We start from the raw sequence: 17445 nt of genomic DNA on the forward strand, positions 1-17445 counted from the left end.
CACACAGAAAGACCCCTGTCGGCCACGGGGCTCAAACCCAGAACCTTCTTGCTTTAAGGAGACAGTGCTAACTACTACACCACCGTGCTACCTTAGCGTTAGTTTGTGCGTTTTTGTATTTTTTCATTCCTGTGCAAGGATATCTGTTGCTCTGGTGTTTGGATAGAAGTGTTAAATGGTGTTTAACAGGAGAAAACATTTCAACTGTCTCAAATGTAAGTGATAACGGTCAGGTTTCACTTGTTAGCTCCTCAAAACAAATCAGTACGAGCTTCTTTTCTCACTCACCATTTTCTCGTGATATTCAATGTCATATTGATGAGAAATTCAGTACAGATATAGAGGAGATAACAAATATTGGACTCACAGTGTCTGAATGCAATGCAGCTACAAGAGTCAGCGACTTGGCTTGACGTCATCTCATAGCTCTTAGTGAGCTATGAGATGACAATGCTGATGGTGGTATTAGCATGAAACTTGAAGCTTTGGATCTTGATCTGTTTGAGCACATGGGTAAACAGACTAATGGACTAAAGCACTGCTGCTCTGAGATGAAGCAAGAGCTAAATCCTATTGGCACTACTATCAGCAGGTAGTCAAAAGACAATGTGGGTAATATAGGAAAACAATCCAAACAGACCAACTTGTTGTTGAAGGTTAGTTTAATTCCTCTCTGAATTTCATTCCAAGATAAATCTTGGACACCAGTGAAGATCACATGTTAATTAAAACATGTCAAATTAACACGTCAATCCTGAGATACCAGTGATGCTGATTTCTTCTGCTCCTTGAACCTGCCTGATCCATCCTGATGCCCTACTTCTGGCCGGAGTCTCATCACATCACTCCTGTGGAAGACGGCCCCATATGGACAGTCGAACAATGCACTTAGATGTCGTCTCTGGACACTTACAGTTTTGCTATTATGGCTGAGGATTACAGTCCTTGACTTGCAAGTGGCATCAAAGCAAAATAGAAACCCGGATGTCGGCCATGTTGGTGGATATACAAATGCAGGGTCAAGCGACATTCCATACAAGTCACGCGTGCCGTGCGTAACTCTCTTTGTTTTTCCGCTGCTTTAAGCATTCTTTTAGCTCTGCCATATCTTTGTGCTGTATATGGTTGTGGTTACAACAGGACTCGTGACCGTGGCATGTTCCGATTTTTTAGAATTCTGTCCGTGATTCGGAAAGAGGGCGAGGAAACTCTGAGGCTTAGTACGGAGAGGAGACGAGCACGGCTGAACAACATCGGCAGGGCTGATCGAACAGAGACTAAAACCAAAACAGCTCGTGTTTGCAGTAATCATTTTATCTCAGGTGAGATTCAAAAGCTTTCTTGATAATATCATGGAAGAATTTTATTTTGTGTTGCTAGAATTTTGCTATAAAATGAGAGTTCTCTTGACGTGGTTCACTGGTTGTTGTTAGAATTTTAACACGTGTATTACCGTTTCGCTTCTAGGAGCTCCAGCAAAATTATACGATAGAAACAATCCAGACTGGGCACCCACTCAGAACATGGGCTATGTTTCGTCCAAGGTCGGACTTGATTCTTCGGCAGCCAAACCAGATAGAATGCGATATCTGGGTACTCGATGGTTGGTAGAAACATCTTATCTTCAAAAAAGTCTGACTTGTTTAAATAATATGGGTCAAAACCACACATATCTATCTTCTCTTTGTATCGAATCTTTGCTCGACTGTTCAAATCGTGGTAATACTGAGAAAATTCAGCATTGTTTACAGACACGCTTTCAGCGGCTGCCATCCTAGTTGCTTTGTATCTCCACCATCATGGCAGATTCTCATAACGTAGCACATTTTGATCATTGTTTAAATAATGATGATGGTCGCATTGCACGTTTGTGATGCACCTGCTCTCCCCTGCACTTGCATCCCCTGCACTTGCACCCTGACAGTCTCCATCAATGAACTGTTCATAACTTCAGCAAAATAGACTTCATGCTAAAACTATAATGAATTTCCTGGTTACACAGTTATACTTTGTGACTATATAGGACACAGTTAGAGAAGTGAGTTATCTATTTTCACCCAGATGAGGATGGGTTCCCTTTTGAGCCTGGTTCCTCTCAAGGTTTCTTCCTTGTGCCATCTTATCAGGGATAAATAAATGTATTAGGGATAAATTAGCTCATACGTTTAAAAAGTCTTTAATTTTCTGTCAAACTGCTTTGCAGCAATGTCTGTTGTTTCAAGCACTATACAGATAAACTTGAATATAAAGCTTAATAAGCAGGTCATTTAGGGTGGATTTTTAAGAATGTACATAAGGTGTTTATAAGGAAGTGAAAGCGCCAACAACTACTGAGAACACCAAAAAAGCAACTTCTCCTGTAGCCATTTTTATTATTATCCTCCCGCTACGAAGTGCGCAGGAGGATATAGGAATGGAGTCCGTCCTTCCATCCGTCTGTTCGTTTCAATCTGGACAAGTTTTCTCAGAAACTACATAAGCTACATCAATGAAACTTTGCGTGCTCATATTACTGTTCATGATCTAAGTTAAGTTCGAAAATCATTTACTAGAAATTATTATTTTCAGAGTTATGGCCTTTTGTTATTTGACTTTGTACAAGTGGACCCAATCTGGACAAGTTTTCTCAGAAACTACTTAAGCTACATCAATGAAACTCTGCATGCTCATACTACTGAAAAAAGCTGGGTATCGTTTTATGAAGGTGTCATAGCACTTACATCTTAAGTCAATATTAAAACAATGGGCTTATAAGGGCGTAAGTGTTAAGAGGTCTTCATAAAATGACCATGTCTTCTTGTCTGACATGGTGTCGTCTTTCAGAAAAAAAAAAAGTTGAGCTCTGCATTCAGGCCAAAGGAATGAACATAGAATCAGAGGTCGCACAGGTCATATGTAAATTAGAAAACGAAAGCAGGCCGCTCTGAAAGCCAAAATTATAACCCAATTATTTCAGTTTAATTTTATGATTCAGAAACCATCAAACCATATTTCAGCCACAATATTTAACCATTCATATAAAACCTAAAGGAAATGAACAGTGATCACTACACAGGCAACACATTTCTGTTTCCCATTGACCTGAAATATAAAACAACTCAAACCACGCCAATCATATGTAGGTCAAAGTTTCTCATCAGAACTTTACATCCTGCATCCTGATACAAAATGAGCTTTGCTTATAAAATATTTAGTGAAAATGTATTAATTCATCTGTATGTTTTTTCTGAAGCATGTGAACTTTTTAATTCAGTCTCCTCTGAAGCCACATCCTCAGAGTCTCTAAATTCCTCTCCAGCCACAGGATGTTTTTCTCCACGTTCTCCACAGCCACCTGAGTGACGCGCAGCTGGGACGACTGTTCCCGAATAGACCTGAAGAAATCCTTGATCTGGAAAACCAAGTCATGCATGTTTTGTGTCAGTGTTCCACAGAACAGTGATAAAGATGGTGAATCACTGTAAAATAAACGGGATGAAACTCACATCGGCGAGCTCCTCTTTCGATGAAAACTGCCCAGTTGTACCTATGATTATATTTCTGATACAGAATGATCCAAGCTGAAATCTGAGAAGAAGGAAATAATACAGACATCTTATGACACGATTTCATCTGAAACCACCTGTTTCTCTGGAAACTCTATGATACACAATATTTTTACTGCTTAAGCCTCGGTCACAACCGGCCGTACATGCTCCTACGGCCGGTCTACGTGCAAAAAACGCAAGAAATGCATGGAGGGCGCGCGTGTGACGTGCTGATTTTCGAGCCGTAGACTGGCCGCAGAGGTTCTTTGTCATGTCAAACAAACTCTACGGGCGCTTACGTTTTTTTCAGGTTGCAAGACAAACTTACGGCCAACGTGCGTCTTTCTCCATGAACAAAAAAAACGCAGTGATTTGGGAAATGCCAAAAATCGCACGGCCAAAAAATCGTACGTCCGGTTGTGACCTAGGCTTTACAGCTAAGTCACAGGAACTTGTATAGCAAATGCTCCACATCAGGGGTTCTCAACCTTTTCTGCTTCGAGGCCCACCTATTCATACTTGTAACGAGTCTGGGCCCATTAAAAAAGATCCCCAATTATTTTGGCTCATCTATTCTATTAGAATCTAATAATCTGTTGTAAAGTGTATTAATGGGATGCGACATCACTCCCTGTTACAGATGGGAGCCCAGGAATTAAATAACTGCAATAAAAACAAACTGTTTTTAATTGTAGGTATTGTATTTAAAATTGTCTGGATGTGCCAGAAGCCAAACCATGCATGCAGGGCATTCTCAGTCAAAAGGGATTAATGATCCAAAAGTGGAGTCTGGTCCATTAACACAAGAACTTATTGCCATGTTTGTGTTCAGCAAACAAGCAAGTTATTAAAACCAAGAAGTACACTCAAAAGAAGTGGATATAGAAACCACTCAGTGGGATTAGATCCTTACACACTAACAGAGAAGGATTTTTCCCATGAGTTGGAAAATTACCCATCCATTGAGTTCCCCGACATCTCAAACTACCTGCTGCTGCAGACATCGTTCTACACGGACACACAGATGAAAACTTGGAAGAGCATGGACGAGTACAACTTTTTATATGTGGCTGGGTTAAAGATCTGGGGATCAGGACACTACAAGATACACGGCGGTCGACGGATCTAAGCGCAGGAAGAGTGTTTATTAGCAGGCGTCATATTTATAAAAAACGAAAGCAAAGCAGAATCATAAAGCAGAGTATTTATACAGCGTTATAAACATGGCTAGAAACAAACGTGACAGTGATAATACTTTGCAAAGCCTCTGTGAAAACAGCATCTGTATCTGCACGTGCTGATTGTGCTTAAATCAGTATTTGGTGTTTCCCATAATGACTGGGTCCCAAGAGTGTGCACAAAGCGCTCTGTGAGTGAGTGCCACTCAAGCATGCAAAGGTGTGACAGTCAAGTTTTCACCTGCTGTGTGACCGCAACTTTTATCTCACATGTATATCGCCATGCATCGCCACCAAAATGCCTCATTTCCATCGATAACCCATCGCAAAGCATCGCGAGCTGCAGTAGCTTAATGAGGCAGATATGACGTCGGATGCAACCCAGCAATTGTACCCGACCACAAGTAGAAATGAGCTTCAACTTGGAAAAAAAATTTGCGGCCCAGTGGTTAAGAAACGCTGCTCCACATAATGGTAATGTTAGCAAAACTCCATACTTAAGAGAATATGGTCATATTCATCAAACTGATTTCTGATGGCTTTTGCAAAGCCATATGTATGACGTCTGTATGTACAGTGGACATAAGTGTACACACCCCGTTAAAATGATAGGTTTTTCTGATGTAAAAAAATGAGACCACGGTAAATAATTTCAAAACTTTTCCCACCTTTAATGTGACCTATAACCTGTATAATTCAATTGAAAAACAAACAAATCTGTTAGGGGAAAAAACATAAAAAATAAAAAAACGTACAATAAGCTGGTTGCATAAGTGTGCACACCCTTAAACTAATACTTTGTTGAAGCGCCTTTTGATTTAATTACAGCATTCAGTCTTTTTGGGTTCACACCTGCCATCAATTAAAATGACTCTGATTAACCCCAAATAAAGTTCAGACATTTACTCAGTTGCATCCTCCAGCAAAAGCCAGGGTTCACAGAGAGCTTACAAAGCGTCAAAGGGAGCTCATTGTTGAAAGGTATCAGTCAGGAGAAGGGGACAAAAACATTTCCACGGCATTAGATATACCATGGAGCACAGTGAAGACAGTCATCAAGAAGTGGAGAACATATGGGACAACAGTGACATTACCGAGAACTGGACGTCCCTCCAAAATTGATGAAAAGACAAGATGAAAACTGGTCAGGGAGGCTGCCGAGAGGCCTACAGCAACACTGAAGGAGCTGCAGGAATTTCTGGCAAGTACTGGTTGTGTACTACATGTGACAGCAATCTCCCGTATTCTCCATATGTCTGGACTATGAGGTAGGGTCAAAGAAAAACATCCAGGCCCGGCTAAATTTTGCAAAAAAATACATCAACTCTCCCAAAAGCATGTGGGAAAATGTGTTATGGTCTGATGAAACCAAGGTTGAACTTTTTGGCCACAATTCCAAAAGGTATGTTTGGTGCAAAAACAACACTGCGCATCACCAAAAGAACACCATCCCCACGGTGAAGCATGGTGGTGGCAGCATCATGTTTTGGGGTTGTTTTTCTTCAGCTGGAACAGGGGCTTTAGTCAAGGTGCAGGGAATTATGAACAGTTCTAAATACCAGCCAATTTTGGCCCAAAACCTTCAGGCGTCTGCTAGAAAGCTGAAGATGAAGAGGAGTTTCATCTTTCAGCACAACAACGACCCCAAAAAAGTTTTGGAACGGCCCAGCCAGAGCCCAATTGAAAATCTGTGGGGTGACCTGAACAGGGCTGCGCACAAGAGAGGCCCTCGCAATCTGACAGATTTGGAGCGCTTTTGCAAGGAAGAGTGGGCAAATATTGCCAAGTCTAGATGTGGCAGGCTGATAGACTCCGACCCAAAAAGACTGAATGCTGTAATTAAATCCAAAGGTGCTTCAACAAAGTATTAGTTTAAGGGTGTGCACACTTATGCAACCAGCTTATTGTACATTTTTTTATTTTTTATGTTTTCCCCCCCGAACAGATTTGTTTGTTTTTCAATTGAATTGTACGGGTTATAGGTCACATTAAAAGTGGGAAAAGTTTTGAAATTATTTATCGTGGTCTCTTTTTTTTTTTTTACATCAGAAAAACCTATCATTTTTTTTAAATTTGCTAACAAATACAAAGAAATACAAAGTATCAAGGACAGAATGAAACAAATTAATACATACACATGACATACAACAGAAACACTGACGTAACATTAACAACAGTTTCAAAGGCTGGACAGTACTACTAATATGTTGACAGAGAGATGTAATAGGACACATGGAGACAAATTTCTCTCATCTCTCTCTCATTATCTTTAGCCGCTTTATCCTGTTCTACAGGGTCGCAGGCAAGCTGGAGCCTATCCCAGCTGACTACGGGCGAAAGGCGGGGTACACCCTGGACAAGTCGCCAGGTCATCACAGGGCTGACACATAGACACAGACAACCATTCACACTCACATTCACACCTACGGTCAATTTAGAGTCACCAGTTAACCTAACCTGCATGTCTTTGGACTGTGGGGGAAACCGGAGCACCCGGAGGAAACCCACGCGGACACAGGGAGAACATGCAAACTCCACACAGAAAGGCCCTCGCCGGCCACGGGGCTCGAACCCGGACCTTCTTGCTGTGAGGCGACAGTGCTAACCACTACACCACCGGGCCGCCCCGGAGACAAATTTGACAGAGATAAACAAGAGCTATATTGCTGTATAGGGGAGGCTGGGTGGGGTTGGTTAGGGGTAATGAATGTGCATGTGAGATGGAGGAGGGTAGGTGGGGGGGGATTTGGAGGGGTTTTGGGCCTTGAGTTATGGGTGGAGGGACAGTGTGTGTATGTTGGGGGGGGAGCGGAGTTTGTGATAGTGAGCACGTGTGTGTGTGTGAGTGTATATAAGCAGTGCTGGTCTAGTGTCGGGCCAGGGAGAAAGAAGCTGGATCATAATGGGGGGGGGGGGGAGTATTATTTTATTTGCTAATCCTTTGTGTTAGTAATTTTTTTATAGATAGTGATTCTAAAAATAATAGTTCTTTAATAGTTAATTACGATGACTACTTGAGCACCTGTTCATGGCTATGGTGCCAGCCGCCCCTGCCCAAGCTAAGTCATGATGGGACGACAGAGGGGAGGGGGAGGTACTGCATGAGGCAGGGCTCCGGGCCCCCACACACCGACACCAGCCCCCCATAACCTCCGAAAACCTATCATTTTAACGGGGTGTGTACACTTTTTATATCCACTATACGTGTACCACCACAGGGAATGCTATCGTAAGTGCAAGGTGACATATCTCAAACACTTGACCACCGGACGGTGAAAATTCCATTCTTATTTACATAAGATAGATGGGTTTTTATCCAGCGCTTACTTTTAATTTGCTTTTTAAAAAATGCCACGGGATTCTTTACCAACACTGTAGCAGTTGCTCAACCAAGATTAAAAATATTAAATCAGATTTAAAAAACCTGTTTTTACTTAACAAACAAAATAAAAATAAAAAAAACCCTGTGTAACTGATATGGTGACACTTTCTGTAACATTCAATGGAATGTGTCTCGGGTGTTTCGTAATGGCAAATTTCCCATCATGGGAAAGTCTTCAGACTTTGTTCTTTGTGGTGTTTCAGTAACATGACAAGCTGTGCTTTTTGTCTTATTAATTTCAAGACAGAGAAAACACTCTGGAGAGGAAACGACTTCTCACAAATCCATTCTCACTCTTGTACCTAGAAAAGCTGATACAGTCTGTGCTGACTGATATACACTGTACTTCCTGATATGCATACAGTACTGTGCAAAAGTCTTAGGCCGCCTATTTTTTTTCATACAAGCTTTGCTATAGATTTCTATTTTATGACTTCTACATTATCGAGTCAGTACAAAAACGTTTTAGAGTCGAAATGTTCGTTTTCCAGCACAAAATTAAATGTTACAGAAAAAAAAAAAGTTTATATCTGAGCAGCATATTCCATAAGAGAGCACTTTTCAGATTAAAAAAGAAACCATAATGAAGGCTGCTGGGTTTTGGTGCAAAATGAAGAAGCGAGTGTGACAGTCAAAGTGTCCAGAAGAACTGAGGCTGGTTCTGTAAGATGCTCAGTAAAACCTACAGCTCATTTCCTTATACAACTGCACTCACTGTACCTGACACTACTATTTTTTTTTTAAAGCAAAGGTTCGTCTCACACCATATACTGACTTTGTTTCATTTATGATGGCTTACTGCTGTATATTTCATTACTTTTAAGCCATTTATGGCTTACAGCATTTCTTTACATGTGCTTAAGGCTACATCCACACGACAACGGCAACGAGATTTTTTTTTTTAGCGGGTAAAAAAAATATTGCATCCACATGGGCAACGGATCAGTAAAATATCAGGTACATATGGCAACGCAACGCTTGCTGAAAACGATGCAATACACATGCCACACCTCTACGTGCGCTGTAAGACGGTCCCATCGGAGACACCAGAACAATAGAAGAAGTAGGACGCATGCGCATAAACCCCTTCTTCTAGTCATGTGGTTGTGACGTCATCATAAACAAATCCGTTCTACTCATCCAGACGACTTCGCAACGGCGCCATTGCCAGATTTTTCCACTCTGGAAACCGTTCTCAAAAAAATATCGTTTTGGGGCACCCAAAACGCCGGTGGCGTGTGGACGCCAGGCCAAAATGATAAAAAATTTTATCGGATTCACCTGAATCCGTTGCCGTGTGGACAGGGCCTAAGACTTTTGCACAGTACTGTATATTGGACTAACTGATATACTGATCTATACTGTACTTACTTTTCCACCAGTTTATCCCAGTTGCTCTTTACAAAATCCCAAGCCAGGAAATGACCTGCTGGATTTCTGGCCACAGTGTATATTACTGTCGATAAATCCTGGGCTTTGATCACCGAACCTTCCATTCCAAGCTCGAACAGCCTGAAATCAAATACGGTTTTATTAGTTATACTGCAAAAAATGATTTCTTGTTAAAAGAAAATATCTTTAATATGGGTGAATTTATCAAATACTTCTTATGAGAAGATTATTTGGACTCAAATATAAGATCATTTAGCTAACTTTTAGACACTTGTCCTCATTTCAAACTTGAAATTGTCTTATTCTATTGGCAGATAATTTTGCTAATTTTAAGCATTTAATTCTAGAAAAAAGCAAAATTATCTGCCAATAGAATAAGACAATTAAAGCTTGCAATGAGTAAAGCATCTAAAAGTAAGCTAAATAAACTTATATTTGAGTTTTAATAATCATCTAATAAGAAATATTAGATAAATTCACCCATATTAAAGATATTTTCTCTTAACAAGAAATCATTTTTTTGTAGTGTAATGTTTAAATATCTATCTAAACCAATCCAAAATATTTTAATGTTAATATCCTATAAACTAAATAAAATAAAGTGCAATTGGGTAGATAATAATTATAAACCTTAGCAGCTTCTTGGGATCCTTGTTGCTTGTTAGCGCTGAGAGGATTTTGCTTTTCTCTGCTGCACTTATGGAACGCGCATACGTTTCCAGCAGGTAGTGCCAGCCGTGATCGTCCTGGGCTCCGACAGTGTAGATGGTCTCAGCCACATCAGTGGGTAAGCTATTGACACCAATTCACACTCTAAACTATTCAACTGAAATCATCTCAGATGCACGCAGCGCTGTTAGTACTGGATTTATAATCAATTACAAAATACGTGGATCATGATTATCATCTGGTAAAAAAAAAAAGAGAGTATGTCACATTATATCAAACTACCTGATTGTTCCATTCGAGTTCATCCAGCTTTGGAAGAAATGTTTGGCCTTTGTCACACAGGGAGAATAACCAAGATCACACGCCAGTGACAGAAGCTCTGAGCGCAGCCTCCTGTCTGAGACCGTGCCCTCATCAGTCCAAGTCTGCTTGTCAATTACGTTTCTAAAATACTGCAGGATGTAGATCTGGGGGAGAAACCCAATCTCACACACACACACACACACACACACACACACACACACACACACACACACACACACACACACACACACAAGGGGTCACTGTCTATCCACACACTGAAGCAAATTCTTTCAATCCGATCTGTGAAAAGAAGAGGCCTTAAGACAAGATTTTTGCAATCTCACATGAAAAAAAAAAAAAAGCCTGAAATCCTATTTAAACAAGTGTTGCCAGGCAAAACAAACCTCCCCTGGCAGCACTTATTTTATACCTATATGCTGATAATGGTAATATTTCTCAATCATCAGCTGTCAGATTATAGTCCTATGAAAATCCATGACCTTGAGTTTGACATTTCAAAGTCATTCAAGGTCAAAGATCATGGCGGCAAATGAAAGCCCATATGGCACTTCTTATATGTGGATAATGGTAAACATCTGGCCATCATTAACCATTTTAAGATTATAGCCCTTTGAAAACACATGACCTTGAGTTTGATCTTTCAAGGTCACAGATCATGGTGCCAAATGAAAGCCCATATGGCACTTCCTACAAGTTGATAATGCTAAATATCTGTCTACCATCAACTGTTTTCAAGTTATAGCCCTCTGAAAATCCATGACCTTGAGTTTGACCTTTCAAGGTCACTCAAGGTCAAAGATCATGGTGCCAAATGAAAGGCCATATGGCACTTCCTATATGCTCATAATAGTAAACACCTGTCTATCGGCAACCGTTTTTGAGTTATAATGGAAATTATGTTAGTTTGACCGATGACCTTGACCCCCCTGAATTTTAACCCCCAAACGCTAAGGAGACTGTCCAAGCTACCCCATCATGCAGTATATGGTTGGATGCAGAATTGAAAGATGCACATTTGGGTTCTGGTTTGAAGTCAAAATGATGAATTTGAAGAAAGTTATGGCAAAAGAAATGATTTTGACCTTTCCGGTGACCTTGACCCAATTACCCCCAAAATGTAATCAGGTAATCTACAGACCATTGCCCACCTACTCTGAAAATTTGAAGGTCAATCGGTGCAACCGTCTAGACGCTAGATTGTTAACAGACAGACAAACAAACAAACAAACAAACAAACCGCACTGATTACAATACCTTGCCCCGCTCACTCCGTCGCGGGCGGGGTAACAAATCAGCCCTCTTTAACTGACATGCAAAAGAGGACCGCCGAGTAGCAAATTAGATTGACTCTAATGTCCTGGAAACATCTTGCTGAGGGACATCTGGTATATTACATTAATTTATTTAGAGTCAAGGCAGAAGCACTGATCCAAACTGTGACAGTGTGGTCTGCCGTTAATCCTGATGCAGCAGTAGACTAGTTACCAAACTAACAGGTTAACAAACATCAATCGGACAATCTGATGGTGAAATACTACCTTGAGATTCTGAGTGACATCAGCTATATTTCTCTTCTCGATCATCTTGTAAAATGATTCTAAATATCCGATGCCTTCGAGCAGGGGAACGTTGTGTGTCTCAGACTTTAAGTAGGTGATTAGATCCAACGCCTGGTCCAGTTTCAAGCGCCCTGCCCTGGAGAGGGAAAAAAAAAAAGTATATGGAAAAGAAAAAAAAAGAACAAATCAGTACATATTTTTGCTTTATAATGCAGATGTGTTCAAACGTTTCTTATCAGGTGTCCACAAATTTTTGCCATGTACACTCACTAGCCACTTTATTAGGAAAATGTATCTTTATTAGGAGATTTTAGCAGGGGTGTCAAACATACGGCCCGCGGGCCGGATCTGGCCCCAGACTTGTAGAGAAAAAATTTCTAAGGATGTCAGAAAAAAAAAGTAATTCTCTAGCCCATTCCTGTAGCCTGGCAAGCCAGACTAAATGTGAATATTTAGTCTGGCCTCGATCTGTAGACATTTCCGAAGGGGGTGGGAGGAACAAACCGCTGTCTTTCAAACTGTCTCTGTGCGCATAGGCCAACGCTCTGACCAATCAGCGCAACTGTGACGTAGTCAGAGCGACAGAAAGCAGTGGGGGAGGCCTTGAAATAAATAATTTTTCAAAATGCGTATTAATTAATAAACAGGTTCTAGATATTAAGAAGTTTGGAGATAATGACCACAAGTTTGGAGTCTGTACCACATACACTCTTTTTTTTCCAAGTGTTTTTCAAGGGTTTGCTTAAACTGTTTTTGAGAGTTTTTATTTAGTGGTGTTTGGTGAAATAATTTCCCTTAAATTTAAAATAACGGGAAAATAAGAAACAATCCAAAAGTAATGTTTCAAAGCTGTTTATTAATTCTTCGTACTGCACAAACTAGCCCCATCCTTTTGGCTACGAGCGGAGCCAGCTGGTAGATCAGACTTTTGCCATAGCCGGTCGGCAAAACAGCGAAAACGTCCTTCTTGAAAAGGAATGAGCGGAGAGCCTCTTCCTGCTCATGTTTCAACAAAAACTCCAAGTCTAATTTTTCTAAAACTGATTCCAAAGCGGAGTCAAATGTGCGCTGTTCACTAGCCGTAGCCATCTTTCCTGTTGCGCTTTCTCCAGCGTCGTGCAGCTTTGTCGTCACTCCTGCAAAAGCCCGCCCAAAGAATCCAAACAAAAACCTTGCGTTGTGATTGGCGGGCACGATTTGATGCCCGGGGTGTTTTTGTTTATATGGTGCGAGGCTAGACCCACTCGCTAGGCAAAAATATTTTTGGCCGCTAGGCGGGTGGGTCTAGTTTACTAGGCTACCATTCCTGTGACGACTTATGAATTTTTAAAGAAATAACCGAAATGCTCAATTCAGCCGCTAGGGGCAGCCAAAAAAAAGCAGCACTGACATAACGAGATCAGGAAATAAACAGCACATTTTAGCAACGTGCCCAGATATGCTGTCTGATTGCATGAATGGCAGTCTTGCCTCACTACTATTAAGTTGCTATCAAAATTATCAAGAGTGATACCCCCATTACCAAAATGTCTTTGTCAAAAAGAAGAAAAGCTGACGTAGAGTGCAGAGTTTTCCAGGAAAAATGGACTGAGTATTATTTATTCACAGAGGTGAATACAAAACCAGTGTGCTTGGTTAGTAATCAACAAGTTGCAGTGCTCAAAGAATATAATATTCTGCGCCACTATGAGACTCATCATAAACAAAAAAATTCACAATTTATATGGACAATCAAGAAAAGAGAAGATAAACGAATTGTTAGCTGGTCTGAAGAAACAGCAGTCTGCATTGACTCGCAGCCGTGAGGTCAGTGATGGAGCAGTGAAAGCTAGCTACCTTACTGCAAACGAGTTGGTGCAAGCATCCAAGCCATTTTCTGATGGTGAACTAGTGAAAAAATGCATGCTGAAGGCTGCAGAAGTCGTGTGCCCTGAAAAGCAATCTGCCTTTGCCAACATTAGCGTGGGGAGTTGGTTCAGGTTGTCAGATGTAAAAATGTATTCACTCAACTGTATAAAAATAAACCAGTTGTTTGAGAGTGAAATGCATTTTATTTCAAATCCATTGGCCTCTCTGTGAATAAATGTGTAATAATCTAGATCCCTTGTGATCAGTGATTATGTAGGCTACAAATGTAGGCTGAAGCATAAAGCATAGCCTACTGAAAAAACAATGCTAAAGATTTGGAGTTGACAAAGGTTATTTTGCAATTATTTTACTGGTCCGGCCCACTTGAGATCAGATGGGCTGTATGTGGCCCCTGAACCAAAATGAGTTTGACACCCCTGTTTTAGAGCATTCATTGCTTCCATCTGCTGACAAGCTTCATGGAGATGCCAATTTCCTTTTCCAGCAAGACTTAGCACCTCAAGTATAGAAAGATGCTCTCAGAGAGAGAGCATTTGTTTTCAGGAAAATATAACCAAGTAGGGGTCCAGAAAGTCATGCTTTCATTGGTAGAATGTGAGTTTGAATCCCAATGATGCCATTTGAGGCCTGACTTTCAAGAAAGCATAATTGGCCATGCTCTTTGCGTCAGAAGGATGGCATCTCTCTCTCTCCTCTTTTAATGAGAATGACAACGACTTGTGTGTACAAAGGAGGGAATATGGTGGCTTCCTCCAACTGTATTCCCGTCCCGTGATGCAGCATAGGAAGACACCGGAGCACCGCCACCCACCCTGTTTGTTCGCTGTTGTGTGATCGGGGAAGAAATACACTCACCGGCCACTTTATTACGAATGCCCATACATCCACCTGCTGTTTTATGCAGGTACCTAATCAGCCGATCCCTTGACAGCAGCACAATGCATAAAATCATGCAGATACAAATCAAGAGCTTCAGTTAATGTTCTTTTCAGACATCAGAATGGGAAAAAATTGTGATCTCAAAGTGTGACTTTCACTGTGGCATGGGTGTTGGTTTGAGCCAGATGGACTGGTTTATTTGAGTATTTCAGAAACTGCTGATCTCCTGGGGTTTTCACACACAACAGTCTCTAGGGTTTATACAGGATGGTGCGCAAAGCAAAAAACATCAAGTGAGTGACAGTTCTGTGGGTGGAAACAAACGCCTTGTTGATAAGAGAGGTCAGAGGAAAATGGCCAGATTAGTTTGAGCTGCCAGGAAGGATATAGTAACTCATATAATCACTCTTTACAACCGTGTTGAGCAGAAAAGCTCAAACAATTAACCACAATCACTTTAAATAATCCTGGTCAGCTCAAATAATTATATACAGCGCTGAGCGTAAATGAGTCCACCCCCTTTGAAAAGTAACACTTTAAACAATATCTCAATGAACACAAACAATTCCCAAAATGTTGACAAGACAAAGCTTAATATAACATCTGTTTAACTTATAACGGGAAAGTAAGGTTAATAATATAAACTTAGATTACACATTTTTCAGTTTTACTCAAATTAGGGTGGTGCAAAAATGAGTACACCCCACGACAAAAACTACTACATCTAGTACTTTGTATGGCCTCCATGATTTTTAATGACAGCACCAAGTCTTCTAGGCATGGAATGAACAAGTTGGCGACATTTTGCAACATCAGTCTTTTTCCATTCTTCAACAACGACCTCTTTTAGTGACTGGATGCTGGATGGAGAGTGATGCTCAACTTGTCTCTTCAGAATTCCCCATAGGTGTTCGATTGGGTTCAGATCAGGAGACATACTTGGCCACTGAATCACTTTCACCCTGTTCTTCTTCAGAAATCCAACAGTGGCCTTAGATGTGTGTTTAGTCATGTTGGAAAAGTGCACGACGACCAAGGGCATGGAGTGATGGTAGCATCTTCTCTTTCAGTATAGAGCGATACGTCTGTGAATTCATGATGCCATCAATGAAATGCAGGTCCCCGACACCAGCAGCACTCATGCAGCCCCACATAAGGACACTGCCACCACCATGTTTCACTGTAGGCACCATGCATTTTTCTTTGTATTCCTCACCTTTGCGACGCCATACAGTTTTGAAGCCATCAGTTCCAAAAACATTTATCTTGGTCTCATCACTCCAGAGTATAGAGTCCCAGTAGTCTTCATCTTTGTCAGCATGGGCCCTGGCAAACTCTAGGTGGGCTTTTTTGTGCCTGGGCTTTAGGAGAGGCTTCTTTCGTGGACGGCATCCATGCATGCCATTCCTCTGCAGCGTACGCCGTATTGTGTCAGGGGAAATAGTCACCCCAGTTTGGCTTTCTACTTCTTTAGATAACTGCAGTGAACTTGCATGCCGATTTTCTTCAACCCTTCTCATCAGAAGACGCTCCTGTCGAGGTGTTAACTTCCGTGGACGACCTGAACGTCTCTGTGAGATGGTTGCAGTTCCATCTTTCTTAAATTTTTGTGCCACTTTTGCGACAGTATTCTGACTGATAAGTAAAGCTTTGCTGATCTTCTTGTAGCCTTCACCTTTGTAGTGGAAAGAAATTATTTTCTTTGGGGAATTCTGAAGAGACAAGTTGAGCATCACTCTCCATCCAGCATCCAGGCACTAAAAGAGGTCATTGTTGAAGAATGGAAAAAGATTGATGTTGCAAAATGTCGCCAACTTGTTCATTCCATGCCCAGAAGACTTGGTGCTGCCATTAAAAATCATGGAGGCCATACAAAGTGCTAGATGTAGTACTTTTTGTTGTGGGGTGTACTCATTTTTGCACCACCTTAATTTGAGTAAAACTGAAAAAATGTGTAATCTAAGTTATATTATTAACCTTACTTTCACGTTATAAGTTAAACAGATGTTATATTAAACTTTGTCTTGTCAACATTTTGGAAATTGTTTGTGTTCGTTGAGATATTGTTTAAAGTGTTACTTTTCAAAAGGGGTGTACTCATTTACGCTCAGCACTGTAATTGTTACAGGGCTAATATGAGGCTTCATATATTGACTCATTTACATTATGCACCGATATCTCATCTCATTATCTCTAGCCGCTTTATCCTTCTACAGGGTCGCAGGCAAGCTGGAGCCTATCCCAGCTGACTACGGGCGAAAGGCGGGGTACACCCTGGACAAGTCGCCAGGTCATCACAGGGCTGACACATAGACACAGACAACCATTCACACTCACATTCACACCTACGGTCAATTTAGAGTCACCAGTTAACCTAACCTGCATGTCTTTGGACTGTGGGGGAAAACGGAGCACCCGGAGGAAACCCACGCGGACACGGGGAGAACATGCAAACTCCGCACAGAAAGGCCCTCGCCGGCCACGGGGCTCGAACCTGGACCTTCTTGCTGTGAGGCGACAGTGCTAACCACTACACCACCATGCACCGCTATGTTATATTTTATTTATTTTTTAATTTAATTAAATTAAATGACTTACTGTGTGAGTTGTAATCAGAAAAAAACTTTCCTCTGACTGCAAAGTTATGAATATTTTGCAGAGGGCCA

At 41.1% G+C, this 17445-nt stretch overlaps 1 protein-coding gene across 1 annotated transcript in view; it reads right to left on the reverse strand.

Annotated features, from left to right (window-relative positions):
- Positions 1 to 2160: 2160 nt before the first annotated feature.
- Positions 2161 to 17445, reverse strand: part of erap2 (endoplasmic reticulum aminopeptidase 2) — a 41575-nt gene continuing 26290 nt past the window's right edge. Inside the window, exons 14-19 of the mRNA XM_060907008.1 lie at positions 12011 to 12167; positions 10431 to 10615; positions 10110 to 10271; positions 9459 to 9599; positions 3486 to 3567; positions 2161 to 3391 (exon numbers count right to left, since the gene is read on the reverse strand). Coding sequence (XP_060762991.1) covers positions 3245 to 3391; positions 3486 to 3567; positions 9459 to 9599; positions 10110 to 10271; positions 10431 to 10615; positions 12011 to 12167 — 874 coding nt within the window. The 3' untranslated portion in view covers positions 2161 to 3244. The remainder of the gene's footprint in view (positions 3392 to 3485; positions 3568 to 9458; positions 9600 to 10109; positions 10272 to 10430; positions 10616 to 12010; positions 12168 to 17445) is intronic.

This window comes from Neoarius graeffei, chromosome 24 (assembly GCF_027579695.1).
Source record: "Neoarius graeffei isolate fNeoGra1 chromosome 24, fNeoGra1.pri, whole genome shotgun sequence".
Lineage (NCBI taxonomy): Eukaryota > Metazoa > Chordata > Actinopteri > Siluriformes > Ariidae > Neoarius > Neoarius graeffei.